Raw genomic sequence first — 23741 nt, 5'->3', positions numbered from 1 at the left:
AAGATCGCGGTTCAAATCTCGCTGGCGGCAGTGGGATTTGTATCGCGATTTGACGTCGAATACTAGTCGACTCAGCTGTGAATGAGTAGCTGAGTCAAATCAGGGTAATAAACTCGGGCGAGCGTAATGCTGACCACATTGCCTCCTACAGTGTTCTGTAGGGTACCGTTGCGGTCTTGAATGAAGTGCTCTAATATACTTCAAGGCCTTGATCCAATATGGATTGTTGTGCCAACGATTATTATTATTATTATTGTCAACTTGGCAGCAGGAGACCGTTGGTGCCTTTAGAAGTGGGAGGAGTTCGATTATTGTGACTGGAGGAGAGGAGTCCTTTCTTTGAGACAGTTTGTTGCGTGCGGCGATCGTGTATTAGAAGAGGTGACTGATTGAAGATGGACGCTTTAACTTTTCCAAGTATTTTCCTTCATAGCGGAAAACTTTCAAGTCCAAGGCCTGTGCGAATTCTAATATTCAGATGCGCCAAATACGCTGCCCAATAGTCGGTAGTGTCCCATGTGCCAGCAAACTTGAAAGTTTAAAATTCAGTATACATTCCGAAAACTGGTAAAATTGATACGGTTGTGAAATGTTTATGTCATGTTTATATTATATCCAAACGGTGAATAAACTGAAAGTTCAAACAAGGATTTTTATTCTAATGGATCAAGGTTGGCAGGATGTGAAGAAAAAGGAGTGCATCAATGAATAGTGCTCGATGTGTGACACAGCGGTGTATAGAATATCAACTATAACCCATTTTTCTGAAATTCTTAATTTTTTTATTAAAATTTCTTTAATTTGAAGAGTCCCTTTTTCCCTCCTCCTTTCTAGCTCCGCATAACGCTCTTTCTTTCTCTTATCCTCCATTAGAAAGGCGTGAGGGTGCCAAGACAGCAAGGGAAACTTGAAGGCACACCTCATCATACATCCAAGGCTGGAACATCAATCGAGGATGTAATCCGTCGTGGATCCTCCTTTTAATCGCGGCACTCAGGTCCAGAGTTTTATGGTTCGATGGGCGTGGTCGAGCCGTTATCTTTTTTTTATTTTTGAATTCTAGTCCACGTGATGATATTTCGATAGGACATGCGAATCCCATCGTTTGTTTATTTTTCAGGGTCCGGTGCGTGGGATCTTAAAGGACACGTGAGTTTTCGGGCAACAGCACGTGAAGTACAGAAGTGCCAGAAGGGGGGGCCCTATCAAATTTCTGAGCCTGGCTAGCATAGAGGCGTGCAAGCACGTGTTGACGGAGCACTTCGATGGAGTTTTAATTTTTGCGGGCGGACCTTCACGATCAAATTCGACACCTTTTTAGGTTTTTTTGGGATAGCTCTCCCCTCTTGACCGTCTTTGGTTGCATAGGATGCTCCTTGGGCCATCGCATATCCAATTTGGTCATTACGAGTTAGTAGAAACTACCTACAACAACTACAACTACAACTGAAAGGAACTTTGAAAGAAGAAGGAACCCAAAACAATCTTCTAAATTTTCTGAGTGACAACTTACTAAAAAGATTGTTTGTCGAAGTCAGCTAGTGTAACGCAGTAAATTGAGAACAGGAGTCAAGAAAGAGACGTTCGTTTACAGAAATCGTTTTTTCGTTAAAGTACTTCGTGAGTGAGTGTGAGTACCGTGAAATTTAAAGTTAAAATATAGATAACATTTATATCAATAGGATTTCTTGGTTGTGCTTTCAGCGCTTATTTTATTATTATATAAGAATGATAATAAGTCAATAAGAGGTGGTGTACAACTCTAACACGCACATTTTAGAAACCAATGTCCAGATAGCTAAGTGGTTAGAGCACAAAGCTGTCGTACGGAAGGTCGCGGTTCAAATCTTACCTGGGGCAGTGGGATTTGTATCCTAATTTGATATCGGATACCAGTCGACTCTGCTGTGAATGAGTACCTGAGTCAAATCAGGGCAATAATCTCGGGCAAGCGCAATGCTGACCACATTGCCTCCTACAGTGTACTGTAGTGTACCACTGCAGTCTTGAACAAAGTCTTCTAACACACTTCAAGGCCCTGATCCAACATGAATTATTACGCCAACGATTATTATTATTAATAATAAAAAACCGTTTCCAATGGTGCGGAGGTATCAACGGCCACTTCGAAGAGCGAGTCCCTGCACTGCCCCAGCAGCCTGCAGGATGCCGCCGTAGAGTGCAGAGGTATACTGGCCGCCTAGCTGTCGGTTAGAATTTTTATGTTATTATCTTTATGGATCATGCCGATGGGGTGACAGGCTTCCAGTAACGCCAGTAATAACGCCCGGAATACAGTAGCGAATTGTGGGAGACCGTACGATTCAGCTACACCGTATGTATCACAGAAACGCACCATCTTTGATATGTGAGTGAAGAATACTGCGTCATAACCTTGCAACGCAACACCAGTCTTATACCCTCTCCTGGTTAGAAAGCCCACAGTAAAATGTTGGAGTTCGGCTTGCGTGTGGTGTAATCCGTTAGGAATGTCCAGAGTTTCCAATGTCGTTTAGAATGTCACTATAGCTGTACAGCTTCTCCGTTCAACGGTCATAGTCTCTGGAACTCAGGCTATTCCCAACGGATCATGCCAGACGTGTACCCAATAACCGAAGGTCACAGCAGTGTAGTTATCCTTTTTCCGAGGCGTTGCTGGTATTTTGATTTGAAGTTAGATTCCAAATCGATAATTTTTTAGTCCACAAATTTCTATTCCTCTTAATTCCTTGCTACAGCAACTCAAAGTGGTGCACATACTGCCTGTAGCAACCACCGTGTCCCGTGATCATGCGACTCTGACCTTGACCCATTCCTACGCTCTGTATGCCGCTCCATACGTCTTACATGGTAGAGCACACATATTTCTTTAGCCAGAATGTCGGCAGGGATCATGCCTGACACCACCAATACTGCCTCGTCTGATGTGGTTCTAAACGCACTACAAACCCCCAAAGCCATCAGCCAGTAAACCGAGTGCACCTGCTTCCGTCTTTGAGAGTTTGCAAGCGGCTCTGCCCACACTGGTGACGAGTAGAGCAGGATGGAACACACTACTCTGGCTAGCACCAACCTCCGGCACACAGTGTTATTTTTCCTGCTGTTGGTTATTAAGACCGCTCCCGTTTTCGCGCCCGCTAAGGGCAGCCTGGTCCTTTCAAACCACGACTTTGCCGCTCTCAACGTTTCTGTCACGTAGACCTCCACATCTTCTGAGTGTCTTGCTGTAACAATTACAGGTAGGCCATCAGCAAAGTCAACAATCGTAGTCCCCCCTGACGTGAAGAGCAAGCATCCCATTATACATAATATTCCAGAACAGTGGACCAAGTACTAATCATTGCGGTACCTCGGCTGTGACAATGTACTCTTTGGGGCCCTCATCCATCCGACACCAGAGAGTCCTCTCCGAGAGGTAGTTTTCCACCAAATTTGCTAAATACCCGGGGACACCCATGTCAGCCAACGTCCTTTTAATTCTGTTCCAGTTGGTCGAGTAGCATGCATTTTTGACATCCAGTGCCAACATGGCACAGTATTCACCAGAAATCAGTGCATCTTTTGCCAGGTTTACCACCATGTTAATTCCATCCACCGTAGAGTGGGCACGTCTGCTCCTCCGAATGGTTTCTTTTAGGCGGATATGCAATCGGATGGTTTGCGACAGAAGATCCTGCGCCGCCTCGCCGTGGTTAAGGTTGATTTGTATCTGATTCTTGTAGTCCGGCCATTCGAACTGCTTCTCTAACGCTTTGCGAATGCTCTCCTTCGTCGTGATTTCATCTATATCATTGCAGATTATAGTGATCTCCGGTCTGCTAGCCCTTACGTTGGCTTCCTGTCCTAACGACTTTTCGATTTGGCTTAAGAATTTGGCCACGGTTACATCCTTGGATTTCTTAAGCTCCAACATAAGGTCTCCCTTCTCAGACCGTCTAATGAGGCTGGCATTGCCTCCCAAGTTGGTGAGTTCGGGGTCTACATTCACTCTCCTGAGAATGTCAGCGTATGGTTCACCTCGTTTGGAAATGAAAATCAAGTTCGGTCTTATCTTCTCCGATCGTTTCTTTCCGCTGTTCCACCTTCCTTCATGTTTCCGAATCCGCCTTGGAAGGTCCGCTCCCTTTTCTCGAGGTCGCCACTGCAACAGTTTCACTGGCACCTTGAGTCGTATTTCTCAAGTGCTCCGCCTTTTTGGGAGTTCGTAATTTGCTGGCCTGTTGAGTCATTTAGCTTTTCGCGCAGCCTCTTCCCCGGTTTCTCCCCTTTTGTATTTTGAAAAAGCGTTATTTGAGTCACTTGGTTTACTTTTTCAATTGACAGCTTTCCTCTCCATTCATCCTGAGCCTAGCCGTACGCCAAACGGATGCCTCTTATCATGGTCCTTATATTTTGGTGAATGTTCCTGCACTCCTTTATGAATTCACACAGCATCATGGTGTTTTTACCCAGGGCAGTAAAGGCAGCTCCAGGCTGACCGTTGCCTAAAGATCGCTCGGGTGATTCGGCGTCAAATATTCTTCCTCATCGAAGACCCCCGCACTTTCCACTGGGGTTAGCGATTGCGGGGGCTTGTAGCCGTGTGGGACGGAATCTACGAAGAATCGAGCTCCTTCTGAACGGGTCCGTCAATGGAGCCAGTTCCAGTCCCTCTCGAACGCTTGTAACATTAGATGCCACGGTAACCATGGTTCCCACTACTGAGGCACTGCGGTCGTTGTACCGTAACTTAATTCTGCTTCTGTTCCTTCATGTTTGGTTTCATTTCTGGGTATCCTTCCCATAGCCAATTTGCACCCACGGGTGGGTGTTTACTCCCCAGCTACCCGGCCTGCACATAAGCATGCCCATACACGCTCATCTCCGGATGCGTGCATGTGCATGCCCATGACACATTCCCTGAGCATTCCCTTATCCGCACGAAGGGACGCGCCTGATGGTAGATTTGGCAACTCCCCACAGGATAGTACATACATATATGTACTTGTAGTATCGGAACTTATTTTCGGAGAGTGGATGCTTTAAGGCCAGTATCGGATTTCACCTACTATCCTGGCTGGAATGTATAATGAACACTTTGCAAAACAGAGGAATATATGTCCTTTTTCGCATAAATAAAAAACATAAGATTTTCTGTAAACAAATCGCACACAGATTTATTGGTGCTATCAAAAAACCTCTTCTGTTGATGCCGAATGCGATAGTTGTAGGTTGTGTTATACTTCTACGTTTTTTATGAACTTCATTTTCGATTGCCGCATGCCCGTCATGTTAATATTAATATTGAGTCCCTTAGAGAATAGCTGGGTAAGCTGAATAAGCAGCTGGTAAAGCTGAGTAAGCAGCTGGTAAGGCTGAGTAAGCCGCTGGTAAGGCTGAGTAGGCTGCTGGGAGAGCTGGAGCAGCTGCAACTAGGGGAGCTGGAGCGGCCGCAACGACTGGAGCAGCGATGGCATGGTTGATGGCGTGGGCGTTATATGAAGCAGCATAAGGAGCAATGATGCCAGCTTGAGCCAAAGCAATGACAGCAAGAACGAAGAAGATCTAGATACGAAGAATTCCATTAGAAACGTAAAAATAAAGATCTAATGATAAGAATCTTACAATGCATTTGGTCACCATCTTGACTAAATTTGTTTTTTGATTTACACTGGACTGTGTGGAAAACGGTTACAAAGTATTTGATACCTACGCACTCTCCGCAACGGTTTTTATAGTAGCCCCAGAGCAATTCAAATTCACACCCTGACCAGAATATTAAGAGGCTTTCTAATTGAAGCTCGAGCTTAAAAAACCCGATTTGCAAAGTGTTTGTCGCGGGTGGAGTCCATTTCATTGTTATTTCATTCCTCCACACTCCGTGCTTTCATTTTCGGTTTTTTGGAGGTCTTACAATTGTCCAAATTGCTAATGAAGCAACAAAACCAACACTTCGCATGTGCTCGACGCAATAATTTGCCTGGTGCCATGCTACCGGTGATAAAATACGTGATCCAAAATTATTGCAATATTACGTGAGTTGCTTTGGCTGCCGTGGTATTTCAATATTTTTGAGACAGGAAATTAAATAATAATTTGCATCGGATCCAATCGGACATTGCGACGTATTGAAGGCTCCCGATATAAAACAAGTAGTCACAAAAGAAAGTGTTCCATTACGTGGAAATGAGTGTCAATGTAACACATGGAGTACTGCTCTGAAGAAAATCAAGAGCTGGCAATTGCTCTGAGACTCATGAACAAAGTGGACTCATACTGTTCCCAAGGATATTGATTAGTTCAAAGCTACCCTTCAAAGATTAAAATAGAAACTTCATTTTGAACGTCCATTTTGAATATCAATGTTTTCTAAATTAAGCCATTCGGACGTTTTTCTAGTTTTGAGGATAGCCATATTAAAACTTATGTGTCCTTTCAGCTCCTTCCATTTTAATGAGACTAAGTAGGGTGCGTTAGTTTCGGTCACGAAAGAGAGGTCGGAAGAGGTTTGCAGTAAACCATTCGTATTATTGAGAAGCATAATATCTAGAGCCTTGAATAAATGTTGGCCATATTTCTGGGAAGTCAGTGTTATTGTAAAACATGTTATCGAAATTTTAGTCCGTCTTATTCCTAATTTCCTCAACAATCCGTTAAGTGAGAATTCCCTTCCGAGAAAACGACACGTTTTTGAGTCTACGATCTATTTTGATATTTTCACAATTTAGGAACTGTTTTTCGCCAGGACTGCTGTCCATCATAACCATCATCGGCAATAACGAATTCCAGACATCCCGGTTTTGTGCCGAGGTCCACCGATTCCATATCCCTAAAAGATGTCTAGTGTCCTGGCCCACGCCATCGCTGCATCTTAGGGAGGGTCTGCCAGATCTTCATTTTCTACTCTAGAAATTGCTCTTATACCATAGCCTTTCCGGGCTGGATCATCCTCACCCTCGCGGATTGAGTGACCCAACCACCGCAACCTGTTGAGCTGGATTTGATCCATAACCAGGTGATCTTGGTATTGTTTATAAATTTCGTTGTTAGATAAGCTACTAACTCCGTCATGCTATTAACATAGTATGCTGGTCCCAAGCCCAGGTAAAGGAGGAAGGTTTGAGGCAACGTACTCAGTACAATCCTCAGTAAAACTAAAATAAAATGCAGAGATCAGGGAAAGAGATAAATAGAGTATAGTTGGAGTTATTCTACTATGCTAAATCCTACCTAATCTCTCTTGGTGACAGGCCCCGCGGCAGGTCGAACAAGAAAATGAATACAATGCCGTTACAAACATGATGATCGGATTGAGTCACAAGCCTCGGAGAAATGCTAGGGCGTCCATCTCAGTCGACGCGGCCGGAAGGGTCCCGTTCTTGTCGAGAAATGGGCAAGGGTTCTTGACGCATGGACGGCGTCAGGACGTAAGCAAGTTAGTCCGCACACAACGAACAAAACAAATACGTGTCTGCACGCTAAATGTTGGTACCCTAACTGGAAAGACCGAGGAACTCGCAAGAGCCTTCGGAAAAGGCGCATTGATATCTGCACTCTGCAAGAAACCCGATGGTCTGGTGCCAAAAGCTGCGACATTGAACGCGAATGCGGTAAAAATGGCTACAAACTTCTCTATTTTGGTAACCCACACACTCAATATGGTGTTGGCATTGCCATCTCAGAGGGTTTCCGTGATGCCATTAAAGAAGTCGAATGATTTGACGATAGGCTGATGAAGCTCACCATTATATCAGCTGATCGTACTATTCACTTCTTCACAGCGTATGCACCACAGACAGGTCGACCTGACGCCGAGAAAGATGCCTTCTGGCAACTTCTCGATGAAAAGACTTGTCACGTACCTGCTGACGATTATATAATCATTGCCGGCGACCTTAATGGTCATGTGGGTGAAAAGGCAGACGGTAACAGGTGCCATGGGGGAAAGCGGTTTGGAGCGTGCAATGAGGGTGGCGAGCGTATAATCGATTTTGCGGACAACCATGACCTTGTACTTATGAATACATGGTTCATAAAACGATTGTCTCATCTTCCTACATTTTATAGTGGGAACAGTAACACGCAAATCGACTATATTCTCATAAGACGCCAACATTTTACCACTGTCACTGATTGCAAAGTCGTTCCCTATGAGACCATTGCACCTCAACATCGGCCGTTGATTGCCGTGCTGCGAATTAAGCCACCGATAAAACAGCGTGAGGAACGCACTGGCCTGCCGCGCATTAAATGGTGGCGATTTGGTGAGAAGAAGGAAGAAACGGTCTCACTCATACGATTGCCAACCATTACGAATGTGGAAGAATCGTGGAACCAAATGAAAGACACGATCCACAAAGCGGCCTCTGCAACCCTCGGGGTCATCAAGCCGGGTAATCGGTACATCAGCCGAGATACTTGGCTTTGGAATGATGATGTTGAAATGAAGGTCCGTGAAAAGAAACGCCTCTACCACAAATTTCTCGACGATAAAACGCCTGCTAAATGGCAAATTTATATGAATGCCAACCAGGAAGCAAAGAAAGCGGTCGCTGTCACCCGAGCGAACCATTTCAAAAATCTTTACGATAAACTGGACACTCGGGATGGCGAGAGAGATCTGTATCGACTTGCTAAAAGCCGTAATGAGCGCACACAGGATATCGAACACTTCTGTTGTGTTAATGACAAGAACGGTACTTTGCTTACCAACCGTCGAGCCGCAACGGATAGGTGGCGAAAATACTTCGAGCAGATTTCAACCGAAGAATTTGCTCATCCTCCACTTCCACAATCATTGCCGATATTTGGAGCAGTTCCACCAGTCAGCGCAACTGAAGTCGAGGAGGCAATAAGACAAATGAAATCGGGGAAAGCAACAGGACCCGACGACATTGCATCTGAACTCGGCAAAGCGAAGAGCTGGGATCCAACACTGCGGCTCAGTGAATTCTTTAACCGGGTTATTCAGGATGGAAGAACACCATCTGACTGGCAAGGAAGTACCACTGTTCCAATATGGAAAAAGAAAGGTAGCCCAGCAGAATGTTCAAATTACCGTCCGATCCGGTTACTTTCCCATACCATGAAGGTTTTTGAACGCATTCTTGACAACCGTATTCGCGAAATCGTTGAAATAACCGTGAATCAAGCCGGATTTGTCAAGAACTGCGGAACTACTGACGCAATACATGCTGCACGGTTACTCATGGAGAAACACCGTGAGAAACATCACCCTCTTTACATTGCCTTTCTGGATCTAGACAAAGCGTTTGACCGTGTACCACACGAACTCATCTGGTATGCTTTACGACAACACTTCGTGCCAGAAGAACTCGTGCGCTGGATCCAATTGCTCTACCACGATTCGAAAAGTAAAGTTCGAAGTATGGCGGGTGTATCAAAACCGCTTCGTGCCTCTGTTGGTGTTCATGAAGGAAGCGCCCTCTCACCACTCCTCTTTGTTCTTGTTATGGACACCATCATACGGGATATCCAACGTCCAGCGCCCTACATACTGCTTTATGCAGATGATGTTTTCCTAGCATCTGATAGCAAAAATGATCTCGAGCAAATTGTTCAAAAATGGAATGATCGCCTCATGCAACACGATCTCAGATTGAATTAACGCAACCTGGATGAAGTGGCGTTCCACAACTGGTTTTCTTCGTGATCGACGTATCAACGAACGTCTCAAATCTAAAATTTACCGCAATGTCGTCCGTCCAGTCGCTCTCAATGGTTCTGAGTGTTGGCCGACTATAAAAGACAATGAACGGCGTCTTGCCGTAATGGAGACGAAGATGCTACGTTGGACTAGTGGCGTCACACGTTTAGATCACATCCGAAATGAGGATATCCGCCATCGTTATGGGGTTGCATCGATCGTGGAAAAGTTGCGAGAGAGGCGTCTTCGATGGTATGGTCACGCAATTCATGCAAACGAGAATTCACTTGCCAAGATTGGTTTGAACATCGAAGTCGATGGTAAACGACCAAAAGGCAGATTTAAACAACGGTGGATTGAAACACTGAATGGGGATTTGAAAGCCCCGAGATTGCACCCAGATCAGGCATTCGATAAAGCCAAATGGCGAAGCCGATCACGACGAGTCGACCCCGCTTGTGAACGGGACAAAGGCTGAAGAAAAAGAAGAAGCTGCGGAATCGTCCATCCTCATGTAGGGGTCCAAAAATTCTTTGGAGGAATTTTCTCTGAAACGTCGCCAAAATGTTTACATTTTTCCTTTCTAAGAACGCAGGTCTTTGGGGAAGGATTTTTATAAGCTAAACTAGGCTCTGTTTACTGCCAACAACCGTCCGCAGATTTCGTCGTCATAGCTTTTATCGGTTTCGATTTTCGAACCTAAATAAGAGAAATTATCAACGGTCTCAAAGTTGTTATTTCCTACGTTTATTATTCTTATTTGACCAGTGCTATTTGATGCTTTTGATTTTTTGGTTTTAGGTGCTGACTTTGTCATCACGTACTCCGTCTTGCCTTCGTTAATATGCAATCCAAGATCTCGGGTCACTTTTTAAATCTGCTTGAAGGTAAATTCTAGATCTCGAGTTGTTCTTCCCGTAATATCAACATCGTCAGCATATGCTAGTAGTTGGGTGGAATTGAAGAGACTGGTACCTCTCGCATTAACATCAGCATTTTATTTGGCCTCGCATATTTCTCAGGATCAACCTGGTTCGTCCTATCAGTGTACCGGGATACCGAATTCACTCCTGGCGTGTACAGTTTTACACGGGTTATGCTATAACAGGCACCTGTAACAGGTGAAAATATGATGCAACTGATCGCCATATTCCATCAGTTTTCCTATCGCTCGCCGCAGGGAGAAAATCTGATTTGTCGCTAATTTGCCTGGAGTAAAGCCTCTTAGCAAACTATTGGAGAATATTTTATGGATGGTACTCAGTAACATAATATTTTTACAATTGCTGCGTGTTTTAATGGGAGAGATAATGCCCATCAGGCATTCGCCGTCCCACACCTTGAGTATAAGTTGATGAGTTGGTGTAGTTGGTGGCCTCTATATTTAATCAATCCGGCTGTAATTCCATCGGCTCCTGGCGACCTATGATTTTTAAGCTGACGCATTGCCCGGACAGTGCCCGTAACAACGATAATGTTCTTCAAGTAGTTGTGAAGACCATTTGTTCATGCTTCATCTAGAAAACCCACTTCGAGCACATGGTTTACTTAATAATAGTAATAGTCGCAATAATCCAATTGGATCGGGACCTTGAATTTTGTTAGAAAACTTCACTCAAAACCGTAATGGTACATTACAGGATTACAGTACCCTGTAAGAGGGTAATATGGGCAGCATTGCGCTCGCCGGAGATTATTATCCTGATTTGACTTAGGTACTCATTCACAGCTGAGTCGACTGGTATCCGACTTCAAACTACGATGCAAATCCCACTGCCACCAGTGAGATTTGAACTACTGAGCTATCCGGTTTACTGTATGGCCGCTATAATATATGGTGAAAACCGGTCCCTGTTCAATGCATCTCTTATAATGCTGTCGCACGTTCCTTGAGAAAATGAATAAGTCGATAGTCCGTTTTCGTTGTCGAAAAGTAGTTATAAAATCCATCCAGTCCGAGGATGAAAGGAGCCTCGGAGCTTCGTAACGCTATTTTTCCCCTTGCAAATTATGCATGCAGGGTCAGTCTGCCGTTATGGATCTCTTTGACCTATCGCAGTCAGCGCCGCTATGTGACTAAATCAAGGCATCTGAGTGGTTAGAGCACAAGGCTGTCGTACGGAAGGTTGCGGTTTTAATCTCACTGATGGCAGTGGGATTTGTCTCGTCATTTGACGTCGAATACCTGTCGACTCAGCTGTGAATGAGTACCTGAGTCAAACCAAGGTAATAATCTCGAGCGAGCGCAATGCTGACCACATTGCCTCCTACGGTGTACTACCGTGTACCGTCACGGTATTGAATGAAGTGCTCTAACACACTTCAGGACCCTGATCCAATTGGATTGTTACGCCAACGATTATTAATAAAACAACATCAGGCAAGCAGCTCAACTAATTTTTACTTTACAAATTGTGAGCAATTTGAATGCTGTTTGAGCCGATAAGTCGATAGTTGCTGATTGCGTACCTTCATACGCCTTCCTGAGTCCTTTAATTGCAGAGTTTTTCTTGGGCCTTTCAGAGATCGTTCTTGGTCTTGACTGTCAATACTTGCATCTCTTCTTCACAGAACTTCCTCACCTTGCCGAGAAAATTTCCACTTGCCCGGATCAAATCTATTTTCTAAGGACGTCTGATTTGACTGACGCTTTCTCCAGAGTCCATCAGTTGCAGATCAGATTTGACTTTGCTGAGAATATCGATGTATGTCATATCACCTTGTTTAGAGATGCTGATCAATTCGGGGCTTAATCTTCTTTTACTTGTCGCATTTTCCTTCCGTCAACCTCGCCCACGCTTACACCATTCATGTTTGGGGCTTTACTTCCCTTGGGTTAATTCAAGCCGGCGCCAGTGTTTCCACAATTTTAGTAATTTTGTTGGCCATTCAATTTTCCGGTGAGGGTGTCCTGATTCGCTCCTTCCCTACTCCTCCAAGATCTCAAATTTAGGATTGAGAAGAGTGTCACTCGTGTTGCTTGAGAGACGTTTGTTTTTTTCGTGGAGTTTTTATTTCCCTTTGCACGGTTATACAAAATGCGAACGGCTGTGACCATGTTTTTGATGGCCTGGTGCACATAATGTTTGTCTTTTATGAATTAGAACAACTCTATAATTTTCCGACGAGTATTCTAACACTATTGCTCCGCTTGGTTTTCCCATAGTGCACTTCCCTATTTATAATTTTCCCGGGAGCTTCTCTGCTTTCTATGCTTCACCGAATTTAAATCACCTTTCCTTGTCTTTGTATTAAGTTTTCTCGTGGGTGATGTACTCCTTCAAAATATCTTTTTCTCCAGGTTACTTGTAGTATTAGATACAATAATAGCGAAGTAATCGACCACCAAGCTACAGGAGTCGAAGGAAATGACGATTGGAAACGTGTTGCTCACTCACAAAAGCCACCGGTACTGGTGTTCTGGGCTCCTGCACCGCAATATCTACTCTCCTTTCTTCCTCCGTAGTGGTTTCGGGTCGGTCAGGTTGTCTGTCTGTCAGTCAGTCACATGCACTTTTCCCAGAAACGGTCAACCCTATTGATGCGAAATTTGATGCGGGATGTGGGGAATTTGAACCCCTACGCATGATGTGAGTGGCATCGTTTTACGTTTAGTTTAAGGGGCGGGTTCCATTGATTCCAACGGAGGAGCGGCCTAATAAACGCATCTTGGGAAATTACAATTCTGATAAAGGACTTTATTTGAACATATGATGGTCTGTATGAATTTCTTTTCTTTAAAGTAAAGCAAAAAAATGGCAGCTACACAGCTTTCTTCGAGGACGCTCCCTTTCTTTGAGGGTTCCGCGACCGGACCAATTTCATCCTCAATTTTTAACGTACGAAATTTGTGTTCGATTATACAAATGGCGATTAAAAAAATCAAAATTTTCTACCAAAATTATATATTAAAAGAAAATGCCATATAATTACAAATATGCAGATAAAGTTTTAAGTCATGCGGTCAAGATTTATTCGAGTTATGAGTTGGGCGAGCTAGAAAAATATAGTTTCGGTGAAAAACGCGTCTGAAATTTTAGGTATGTTTGCATAGGACAAATAGGGGTTACGCCAAAATGCCAAATCATCATCATCATCAACGGCGCAAGAATCGGTATCCGGTCTAGGCCTGCCTTAATAAGGAACTCCAGACATCCCGGTTTTGCGTCGAGGTCCACCAATTCGATATCCCTAAAAGCTGTCTGGCGTCCTAGCCTACGCCATCGCTCTATCTTAGGCAGGGTCTGCCTCGTCTTCTTTTTCTACCATAGATATTGCCTTTATAGATTTTCCGGGTGGGATCATCCTCATCCATACGGATTAAGTGACCCGCCCACCGTAACCTGGATACGGAATCGTCCATCCTCATGTAGGGGGACAAAAATTCTTCGGAGGATTCTTCTCTCGCACGCGGCCAAAAGTTCGCAATTTTTCTTGCTAAGAACCCAAGTTTCCGAGGAATACATGAGGACTGGCAAGATCATAGTCTTGTACAGTAAGAGCTTTGACCCTATGGTGAGACGTTTCGAGCGGAAACTAAGCTGAAATAGGCTCTGTTGGCTGACAACAACCGTGCGCGGATTTGGGAAAATGCCAAATCAATTTATTTACATATTTAGCCCATCTTAATCCATTGAAAATAGCTCTAAGTATGTTAGACTTAAATGGTCTTAAAGTTTCGCTCAGTGCTTGTCTTTCGCTCAATCTTTAGTTCTCGGCTGGTAGAATCTTAATGAAAGTGCGATTATGTTGATTTGAAATTTTGAATTTTGTTGTTATTGTGCCTTGCTTGTTATAAATAATGGAATGTTTATGAAATTTGAGTGATCTTGCCATGTTATACTTCCACCAACAACTTTTAAGACCGTATAGTTAACGCTGGCGTCGTTTAAGTTTTGATAGAAAATTTAACGATCTTAAGACAAATCAGCGATAACTTTGCAGGTGTCTTAAGCCCAACATAGTTAGGGCTACACTAACCAAAAAATCAGAAGTATCAAATGACACTGGTCAAATAAGAACAATCCACGTAGAAAACTATAACTTTCTGACCGTTGATAGTTTCTCCTATCTGGGGTCGAAAATCACAACCGATGACAGCTACGATGACGAAATCCGCGGACTTCTGTTGTCAGCCAGCAGAGCTTACTTCAACTTACAAACACTGCTTCGCTCAAAACCTGTCACCTTAAGGTCAAGGTCAAAGCCTGGTCTCCGAGACATGGGCTCTAAGGAAGAAAGATTGTAAAATTTTAGCCGCGTGCGAGGCAGGAATCATTCCAAGTTTTTTTTCCCCTGCATGAAGATGGACAGTTCCATACCCTATACAACGACAAAATTTATGAGCGATGCCATAGCTGTCTAGTTGTGGTTAAAATCCGGCTGAATATGTTGCGGTCGCGTCACCTAATCCGTGTGGGTGAGGATGATCCAACTTGCAGTCTATAAGGGCAGTGAAGCCCCTCACCTGTCGTGAGACTTAAATCCTACGGTCCGCTTAAGACATGAATTGATTTTGTGACCACAATCAGAGCCCCGCTGAGACAAGCAACAACGGTACCAGTCTATACCAAGTGCATAGCTTAGCATTCATACTGGTGGATGCAAGAATTACCTAAATCTCTACCGAACTATGGAGTACGGCACCCGTGTTGATACGCAACACCACGCCGAGGTCCGAAGGTCTCTTCTCACTTGAGCATAACCACAACCACCATGAAACTCCCACTAGGGGGGCCAACCGCAAATAACCGAGCTGTCCTCACATTCAACAGGAGTTCACCCGAAGTATGTGAGTCCAGGGGCTTTCCCGGTTCCCATGGTACCGGTATACTTCTGGTAAGGTTTCGTGACTAATTTGTCACTTCAGATGAGTTCCCGTGCAGACTCGGGTCTGATCGCCCTGATTAGGCCTTTGGAGCATTCGCCTACTGAATCACGGCCGGCAAGCCAAAGTGATTACAGCGTCTCCCGGTGCCACCACTATGGAGGTTCTCCTCGGCCGCTTGGTTTTGGTTTGGCCGATAGGGTTGCCGCCCCATCTTCCTCGCCGCCACCTCTGAGCACCAGTCTATAAGGGCAGTCTCTAAGAAAAAAGAAGATATGGTAGACCCTGCCTGGTATAGGATAGGATGGCAGACAGCTTTTAGGTATAAATATAACTTCGGCCGAATCAATTATCAGCCATAAATTGAAAATGAATGCCAAACACATATCATTTCACAAAGGTATCATAATTCCTCCCCTTTTTGTTTGAACATCCAAGAAAAATGTATTTTCTCAGAAAATCAAATGATACATTTCACAACATTATTTATTGAATATTTCTCTAGTTTTATTTGCGCAACACTTCAAATATAATACTCCAGTAATGCAAGGAAATATTTAAGTGAAGTTGAGCCAGTTGCTTTACTGGGATATTGTGAAAATATGTATATCCTTGTAAGAAGGTTATTTAATTCGAAAAAGAATGTAGGCCAGGTGTGTTAAATTTAGCGCTCAAGGTAAAAAATGAGGAGACAATCGATTGCACATATTCTAGAGGGGGCGATCAATGAGTAATGAATAAGTATACATATAGCAAAATTTCTACAGAAACTTAATTAGGGGCACGGTTGTCGTTGTTAGTAAAGTCACCGATTCCTTTGCCAGTATAGTTTTTATTACTGCATATGCCCTGTGAATTGGCGAATAATATGCTCAAACTATTCGGTACTCGTAAAAAGCGATAAAAAGGCGTAGAAATTTATCGGCTAGGCTGCAAATTTCGAAAATATCTTGCTACCGAAATGCCTCAAAAGCCCTGAATAGGAATTGACATCACGTTTATCACTTTTGGCCAGCCAAATCGATTCACAGTTGGTTTCTGTAATTTGGTATCGAAGGTCCATAGAATGCTCCTTTTCAACAACATGTGCAATATAAGATGGACATTTTTAGACAAAATGGGTTGGTGAAACTCTACTGATACTCCCCATCCTCTAGCGGCACTGTGCTTTTGTACTCTAAACAGCCAAGCGGTAGCATTTCCGATAATATTTTAGCTGCAAGAATCCGTTCCAGGAATTATAACCATCGTTCGCTAAAATATTCTTACATAAAAAATCTATGAAACGTTTCATAACTTTTGCGGCAATACATTTCTTAGCAAAAAATATTCAGTAATTTTTTTTATTTCTTATAGCTGAACCACAGGCATTTTAATCGTCATAACTCAAAAACCGCAATAGCCAGAGGATTGGACATAAAAGTTCAACGTGCAGAGAAATAATTCATCGTATACCTGGTTTTTCACAGTTCCTAAATTTTTAAGCTTTTGGCTCCCCATACATGTAAAGGGCCGATGTACAAATTTTTTTCATCGAATTTAGTCATATTGGGTATCAAATTAGCACTTTCTAAATCTGATATTCGTTTTGCCGTGAATTGCAAATTGCGCGAGTAAAGAGTCAAAATATGCACACTTAAAGTGAGACAGCACTCATTTTCGGAAATTACCCTACCCAAAAATCCGAAAAAAAATCAGGACGGTGCGATTATCTATCTATCTATAGCAGTTCAAACTTATCAATTTCGTGCGAATTTACCGCATCCTAAGCCATACAATTGTAAGACACTGACGTCAAAATTAACGAGAATAGTTGGCATTCCGGTTTCTAAGGTTTTGTGTGAAACAAAACCTTATTAGAATCGATTCGATGTCTGTTTGTCTGTCTGTCACATCCGATTTATTCGGAAACGGCTAGACCAATTGTCACGACAATTTCCCAGAGCATGTGGTCGCATGTTGCCTTTACATATAGCGCCATTTTATTTTCGGTTTAAGGGGGGCTCCCCATACATGCGAATGGAGGGTGCAATTTTTTTTTCACAGCCTGTAGGCATGTGGGGTATCAAACGGAAGGGCTCAATTATTACTTTTCAAAACTATTATATTTGATATCGGGTGAAACATAGGGGAGTGGGGGCTCAAAATATGACCCCCAAAAAGTGTAACAGGTCTCGTTCTCAGAACCTATCCAATCAAAAAATCTGAAAAAAATCACAGTAATGTATCTAAACGAAATCTAGGCCTCAAAATACATCTGGTTCCGATATCTTCGCAAATAAAGTAAATAATAGCATATTAGCATATTCTAGAAATTTAGCCGGAAACCTCTCTTAAGTTTATGCTAGAACTACAAAATTTGGCAGTGATATAGGAAATAACATAAGACATTACTTTGTATAATAGTTTGAAGGAAATCCAAATATTATTAATTGCATGCATTTGTATAAAAACCTACATAAGGCCCAATTTGGTCAAGTTTGAAGAAAATCCAACTATCATTAGTAAAGTTGGAGAGGAACTGTCATGCACTCACTTAAGATCGATTCAATGTCTGTCTGTCCATCTGTCTGTTTGAATGAAGGTGGAACTTAGAAAGACATTGCCGTGCCAGGTTTCATCAGTGTGTGGGATTCTCACTCACTAAACAACCTCGACTTTCTCCTTCTTCCTTCTCCGTGGAACCACCGAAAAGCATTATAGGAGGAGCAGGAGTATACTTTAAACGACCAAACCTTTCGTTCTTCTCGTCCTCCTTGCCTGCTCAGCTTTTTCAAGTTCCAACTTTTGATTGCGGAGGTCCCCGTGCACCATTTTCCCTTCGACTTTTTTCCAGTGCCTCTCGCCTTGCCGCCTTTTGGTATTCTGTATCCTTTTCATGTGGATTCATTTCCCTTTTCTCGAACATCGGGATCATTCCCACAATAACACACGATGCCTTGTCTCATATTGTTCTGAAGGTGCTGCACACTCTCAGCGGCACCAAGCTGTAAGTCATGTTCACCCTCCTCCGATTACTCTCACACGGTAGTACTTCCTCTGAAAATGGTGCCCCGTATAATAGTGTGGAGCAAACCACTCCGGTCACAAGTAATCTGCGACTATATCTCGGACCACCAATGTTAATCCGTGCTAATGATGCGCTGGTATTTGCCACTTTCTCACAGGCATAGTCCAGGTTTCCCTTGAAATTGATAACCGGCTTCGAGGTGATGATGTGGCTAATAACACGAATATTAACCGTATTCCTCTTCGAATTGAATGGAACGCATTGTTGACGTACAACACAGCATTTATTAGACGACATCGCTTCTCGAGCCAGCGTCAAAACAACGTCTGCGGCATCGATCGTTGAGCGGACTTGTCGAAATTCTGGGTGACGCTTGTTTCTTTGAGACATTTCTTCTGTCTTCTGTCTTTCACCCACCTACCCGACCTGCCCATAAACATGCCCATGTACCACACCAAATACGTACAAGTGCATATTCCTGCGCATCAGCCGTGCACTCCCTTATCCGCACGAAGGAACGCGCCTGATGGGAGATATCGCCTTCTCTCTGCCTGTCCGTCGATCACATCCGATTTACTCGGCAACCGTTGCACCGATTATCACGAAGTTTGGTTGAATGTTTGGTCTATTTGCCCTTTTACATGCAGTGGCATCATTATGCGAAAAGGGGGCTGTTTTCTTTCACGAAATATATGGTAAAACGCAGGGGAGTGAAGACTCAAAATGTGTGCCCCAAAAATGAAACAGATCTCGGTCTCGAAACCTATTCAACCGGTAAATCTGGAAAAAAATCACGGTGCTGCACCTATGTATGTATATAAAATCTAAGCTTCGACATACATTCCAACCCGTTATATAGTCAAGTAAAGTTAATAATAGCATATTGCTATATTTTCGAAATTTAACCGAAACCCCCCTTAAATTCATCCTAGAAGTCCTAAATTTTGTAGCAGTATAGGCGATATAGAACATAAGTTATCGAAAATCAAAGTTTCGCATTTCACGTAAACTCATTGCTCTCTAAGGCGCCTATGACGTCATCACCATATACAGTGAACTTATATGAACGGTGGGTTCCTTGAAGACATTTTAGTTTTCCTTTCTTACCTTTTCCTAGGTATTTGCATATAACTATCAATTATTGGAGACAAACATGTGTATGTATATGTATGTGCTAATGAAGTTTGCAGGTAGTGTACAATAAAATGGACATGTGTGTGTGGTACCAGCGGTATTTAATTTATGTACATTTTGAGCACAAGGTAAAATCTAAATGCCTGGAGATGCTTCAGATCAATTTAGATGGGTATACATACATATATGTATGCATCAGTATCCACTAATAGCCGATGTTTGTTTGTTTAGGATGAGAACACATTTTGAGATTCTCTAATTTTCCGAAGAATGAGACAATTTGCGAAGAGTGGAAAAAACTTTATGAAAAGTGTAGGAAGGTCGACTTCAAAAACGGTCGCGTGTGTTCAAAACGCTTTGCGCAAGACGAACTCCTAGACATACTTCTGGAGACTGTAGAGAGCAAAAGGCGATTAAAGCACGACGCTGTCCCAAGTCGGTATTTACGGCAGCAGGGAAAAGCGACAGATCCAAAAGAGTAAAGCTCATATGATAGAAAAGTTGGTACAAGATTCTATATCATCTTTTGAGACTTAAGATGTTATTCACCTTCTAGATGAAATTCAGAAAATAAAAAAAAAGGTAGACGTTTTCATCCAAGCTGCAGGCATAATTCATTACACGCTACCTCGCTTTCATCTTGTGAGCAGCGTGACCGAAAAGCACTAGCTAAGTATCGTTTTCTACTTATATTTATTTGTCGTGCCTTCTTCTTGGGCGAAACCGTTTAGTCTTTTGCGTAAACACAAAACCTTATTACTAGTTTACTGTCTGTCTGTCTGTTTGTCTTTTTTTTGGCTAGGGGAAATCCATCATGGATATGCATGTGGTATCTAGGACACGCATGCCGGACTCTTACCGACTAAACCCCCCGAAGAGCACGTGTTCTGCATTTTCGCTGCACCTTCACACGTAGGACACTCGGGCGATTAATCTAGACCGACCTGTATCCACCGTGTCCGGTTAAGAACTGAGTCAGATCGTAACTCATCTCAACGTGGTTCCACATAGTCCACATGCTTATGTCTGAGATAAGCCTGTGTATCCACCGGCCATTTTCCGCCTGGCCCCATGCTGCACCCTTGCCAGTGTTGAGCTGATAGTCGCCGCTTTCTGCCAATAAGCTTTAAGTGGGGTTTAAAGCTCAGCTTGGAGTCGGATATTACTCCTAGGTATTTCAGCGATGGCTGAGAGCTAACAACATGCGTCCCGATGCGAATTTCAACAGTTTTCTGTTTCCGCCGCTTTGTAAGGAGCACCAACTTCGTCATGTGTTCTGCATGCTCCAGTTCGTGGTCTTTAAGCCAAGACTTGATCGTTCGTAGAGTCTCGTTCGCATATGTCTGTACTTCGTTGGGGTGATTGGATGTTATGACCATTCCAACATCATCTCCGAATCCGACGATAAGGGCTTGTTTAGCTACTGGAAACCGTAAAATGAAGTTATACATTAAGCTCGAGGACCTTGCCTATTGTATTCAGAAGACAGATGGGTCTATAGGATGTTGGTTCACCTATCGGCTTACCTGTCTTCTACAAGCTTTTGTATTTTCCACTTTCCGGGGAAGGACCCTTCTTTTAGGCAGTCTGTAAATACCCGTGCAAACATGCTTGGTGTCATTCTCATTGCCAATTTCAGCGCCTTATTGGGGATTTGATCCAGACCCTTTTCACTGACCCTTTTTCTGCTTCCCCTCAGGGGTCGTTAGCGATTTTTAAACAGGTCGCTTACGATACGGGGTGTGACGTCCCCGAGGTGCCCGAGTAAGTAGTTCTGCCTCCTAGCTGGCAGCATACCTGCGTCCTAGGTAGTAGCCTCGAGAAAGCTTCTCGGTGAAGAGCGAACCGCGAATGACCGGTACACGTCGGGACACACTCGGAGTCTCCGGAGCCGTCGACAACTCTCTGTCGGCGTCGACGGGGTGATGTGAGCGTAGCTCTGCCAAGGTGGTAGTTGCGACGTGTATCAGGAGCCAGCCCCTTCGGGACCCTGGTCGGGAAGTGTGCATTGAACCGGTGTTAGTAGACCGCGTTGCTCCGAGCGAGCGCTGATCCGTCCGTGAATTCCGGGATCGGCTAAGCGTAGGTCAGGCCTCAGGGAACTGGGGTAGGGGCTGTGTCCCCGAGGGTATACCCGTTCTAGACTATTGCGGACCGTTCCCTTGCACACGATGCGCTGGTACCTGTACCTTTTTCATGGAGAATATTCTGAAAATTATAAAAAAAAACGACGAAACAACAGACAAGGAGGAAGAGCTGGGTGCGTTTGGGCGGAGCACAAAAATGCGTCGTTCACCGCAGCGATCAGTGAAAGAGGCAATGAGGGCTGATATACCCGATGAGACACCGGGGCGCCCAAATAAAGAGGAAGCCTCATCAAGTGGCGCGACTGACCGTGCGGAGATGGCAACTCCATTACCTCGCAGTGCCCCTGTTTTGGAAATAAGCACAGTGAGAAACACTAGTCCTGAGCAGATGGATTTGGACACAAATAGAGTGGAAGTGCATTCGACTGTCCTCGCTAGAGCCGAAGAGGAAAGGCTCATCAGAAAGTGCGCAGCAGTGGTGAAACGTATGCGGTCAGCAACGTTCCTTCAGAGAAACGTCAGCAAAGGCGTCAAAAACGGGCTGATGGAACTGGAGGAACTACTGGATCGCATTTCCTTTTATAGACGCACGTGGAGAGCAGCGGAAGACGATTGTAGAGCAGAAACAGTCGCACTCCCCGCTGAGAATGCTGCTTGCGTCAAACGGACTGCAGATAGCCCTCTGCAAAGTCAACAGGGGAAAAAGCGGAAAGAGGACGACGTGCCTGAAGGAGACTTTGTCGAAGTGGCCTCCAAGGCACAAAAAAAGAAGGCGAAAAAGGATAAAAAGAAATAACGGACTCCGTCGCCAGAGACACGTCTGTCCAAAAACAAGGAGGCTGCCAACCTAAAGCCAGTAGCGGAAAAAACGAGGAAACGAAGAAGGACTAGACCGTCGGCTCTGCTCATTAATCCGACGGAAGGCAAGACATTTGCGGAAGTCCTTAGTGAAATCCGCTACAGGATGAAACCCGAGGAGAACGGAGCAGAGGTGTCTTCGATACGGAAAACGAGGAGTGGTGGAGTTCTCGTCGAACTGGGCCCAAAGACGACCAGCAAGAGCACGTTCTGCGAAGCGGTCAAGGGGCTATTGGGGGAGAAGGCTCTTGTTTCCAGCCTAGAACCCATGTGCTCTCTAGAAATACGGGATCTTGACTGCCTCACAGAAAAGGTCGAAGTAGAGGAGGCGCTAAAGCGTGAATGTCCAGAGGTAACCAATGCCCGGGTAGGTATTACCTCTGTAAATGCTCGAGGCCAAAAACTTGCGGTGGTGGATGTCCCCGAGCAATATGCAAGGAAACTCCTTAACAGCGGGAGAATCAAAATCGGATGGGTAGTATGCAGGGTACGAATGCGGATAGTCCCCACCAAGTGCTACAGGCGTCTGGACTATGGACACACGTCAGCAGCTTGCAAGGGTCCGGAGAGGAGGACAGCATGCCGGAGATGCGGCCAAGCGGGTCATCAAGCGAAGACTTGCAAGGAAAGCGAGAGTTCTGTTCTCTGCAGGGATCGTGGCGCGTCTGGCGAAAGCGTCGCACACACTGCGGGCTCGGGACGGTGTCCAATCTTCAGGGCGGAATTGGAGAGGGCTAGGGTGCGAACGCCATGATCCGCATTTTGCAAATTAACATGCACCGGAGTGCAACCGCTCACCTGTTGCTAGCACAGTTCGCTGCGGAAGTAAATGCTGATCTAGTGCTGATTAGCGAGCAATACCGAAACAAGGACCCGTCCTCATGGTATCTCGACTTATCGGGCACCGCTGCCATCTGGGTTCGGGACGACGTTCGACTTCGTGTTCTTGCCGAAGGCCGGGGGGACGGATTTGTCTGGATCCGGTGTTTAGGGATAACGTTTTTTAACGTTTACCTGACGCCGAATGAGGCGATTCCGGACTTTCGGCGCCGGCTTGATGCCCTGGAGGACGCCGTTTCGAGCACGGAGGGACGAATCCTGGTTGGCGGTGATTTTAATGCCAGGGCTCTTGAATGGGGCATGCCTCAATCAGACTCCAGACGGAAACGGATTCTGGAA

General features: G+C 44.4%; 1 protein-coding gene across 1 annotated transcript; it reads right to left on the bottom strand.

Moving 5' to 3' along the window:
- Positions 1 to 5241: 5241 nt before the first annotated feature.
- LOC119649006 (cuticle protein 16.5-like) lies at positions 5242 to 5763 on the bottom strand. The gene is made up of 2 exons (XM_038050950.1): positions 5605 to 5763; positions 5242 to 5544 (listed from the first exon to the last, which is right to left on the bottom strand). The coding sequence occupies exons 1-2, from the start codon at positions 5620 to 5622 to the stop codon at positions 5293 to 5295; spliced, it is 270 nt and encodes an 89-aa protein (XP_037906878.1). The 5' UTR covers positions 5623 to 5763; the 3' UTR covers positions 5242 to 5292.
- Between the last annotated feature and the right edge of the window lie 17978 nt (positions 5764 to 23741).

The sequence above is a fragment of the Hermetia illucens genome, chromosome 2 (assembly GCF_905115235.1).
Source record: "Hermetia illucens chromosome 2, iHerIll2.2.curated.20191125, whole genome shotgun sequence".
Lineage (NCBI taxonomy): Eukaryota > Metazoa > Arthropoda > Insecta > Diptera > Stratiomyidae > Hermetia > Hermetia illucens.
The sequence above is the reverse complement of the archived record's forward strand: the minus strand, read 5'-3'. Positions and strand labels throughout refer to the sequence as shown.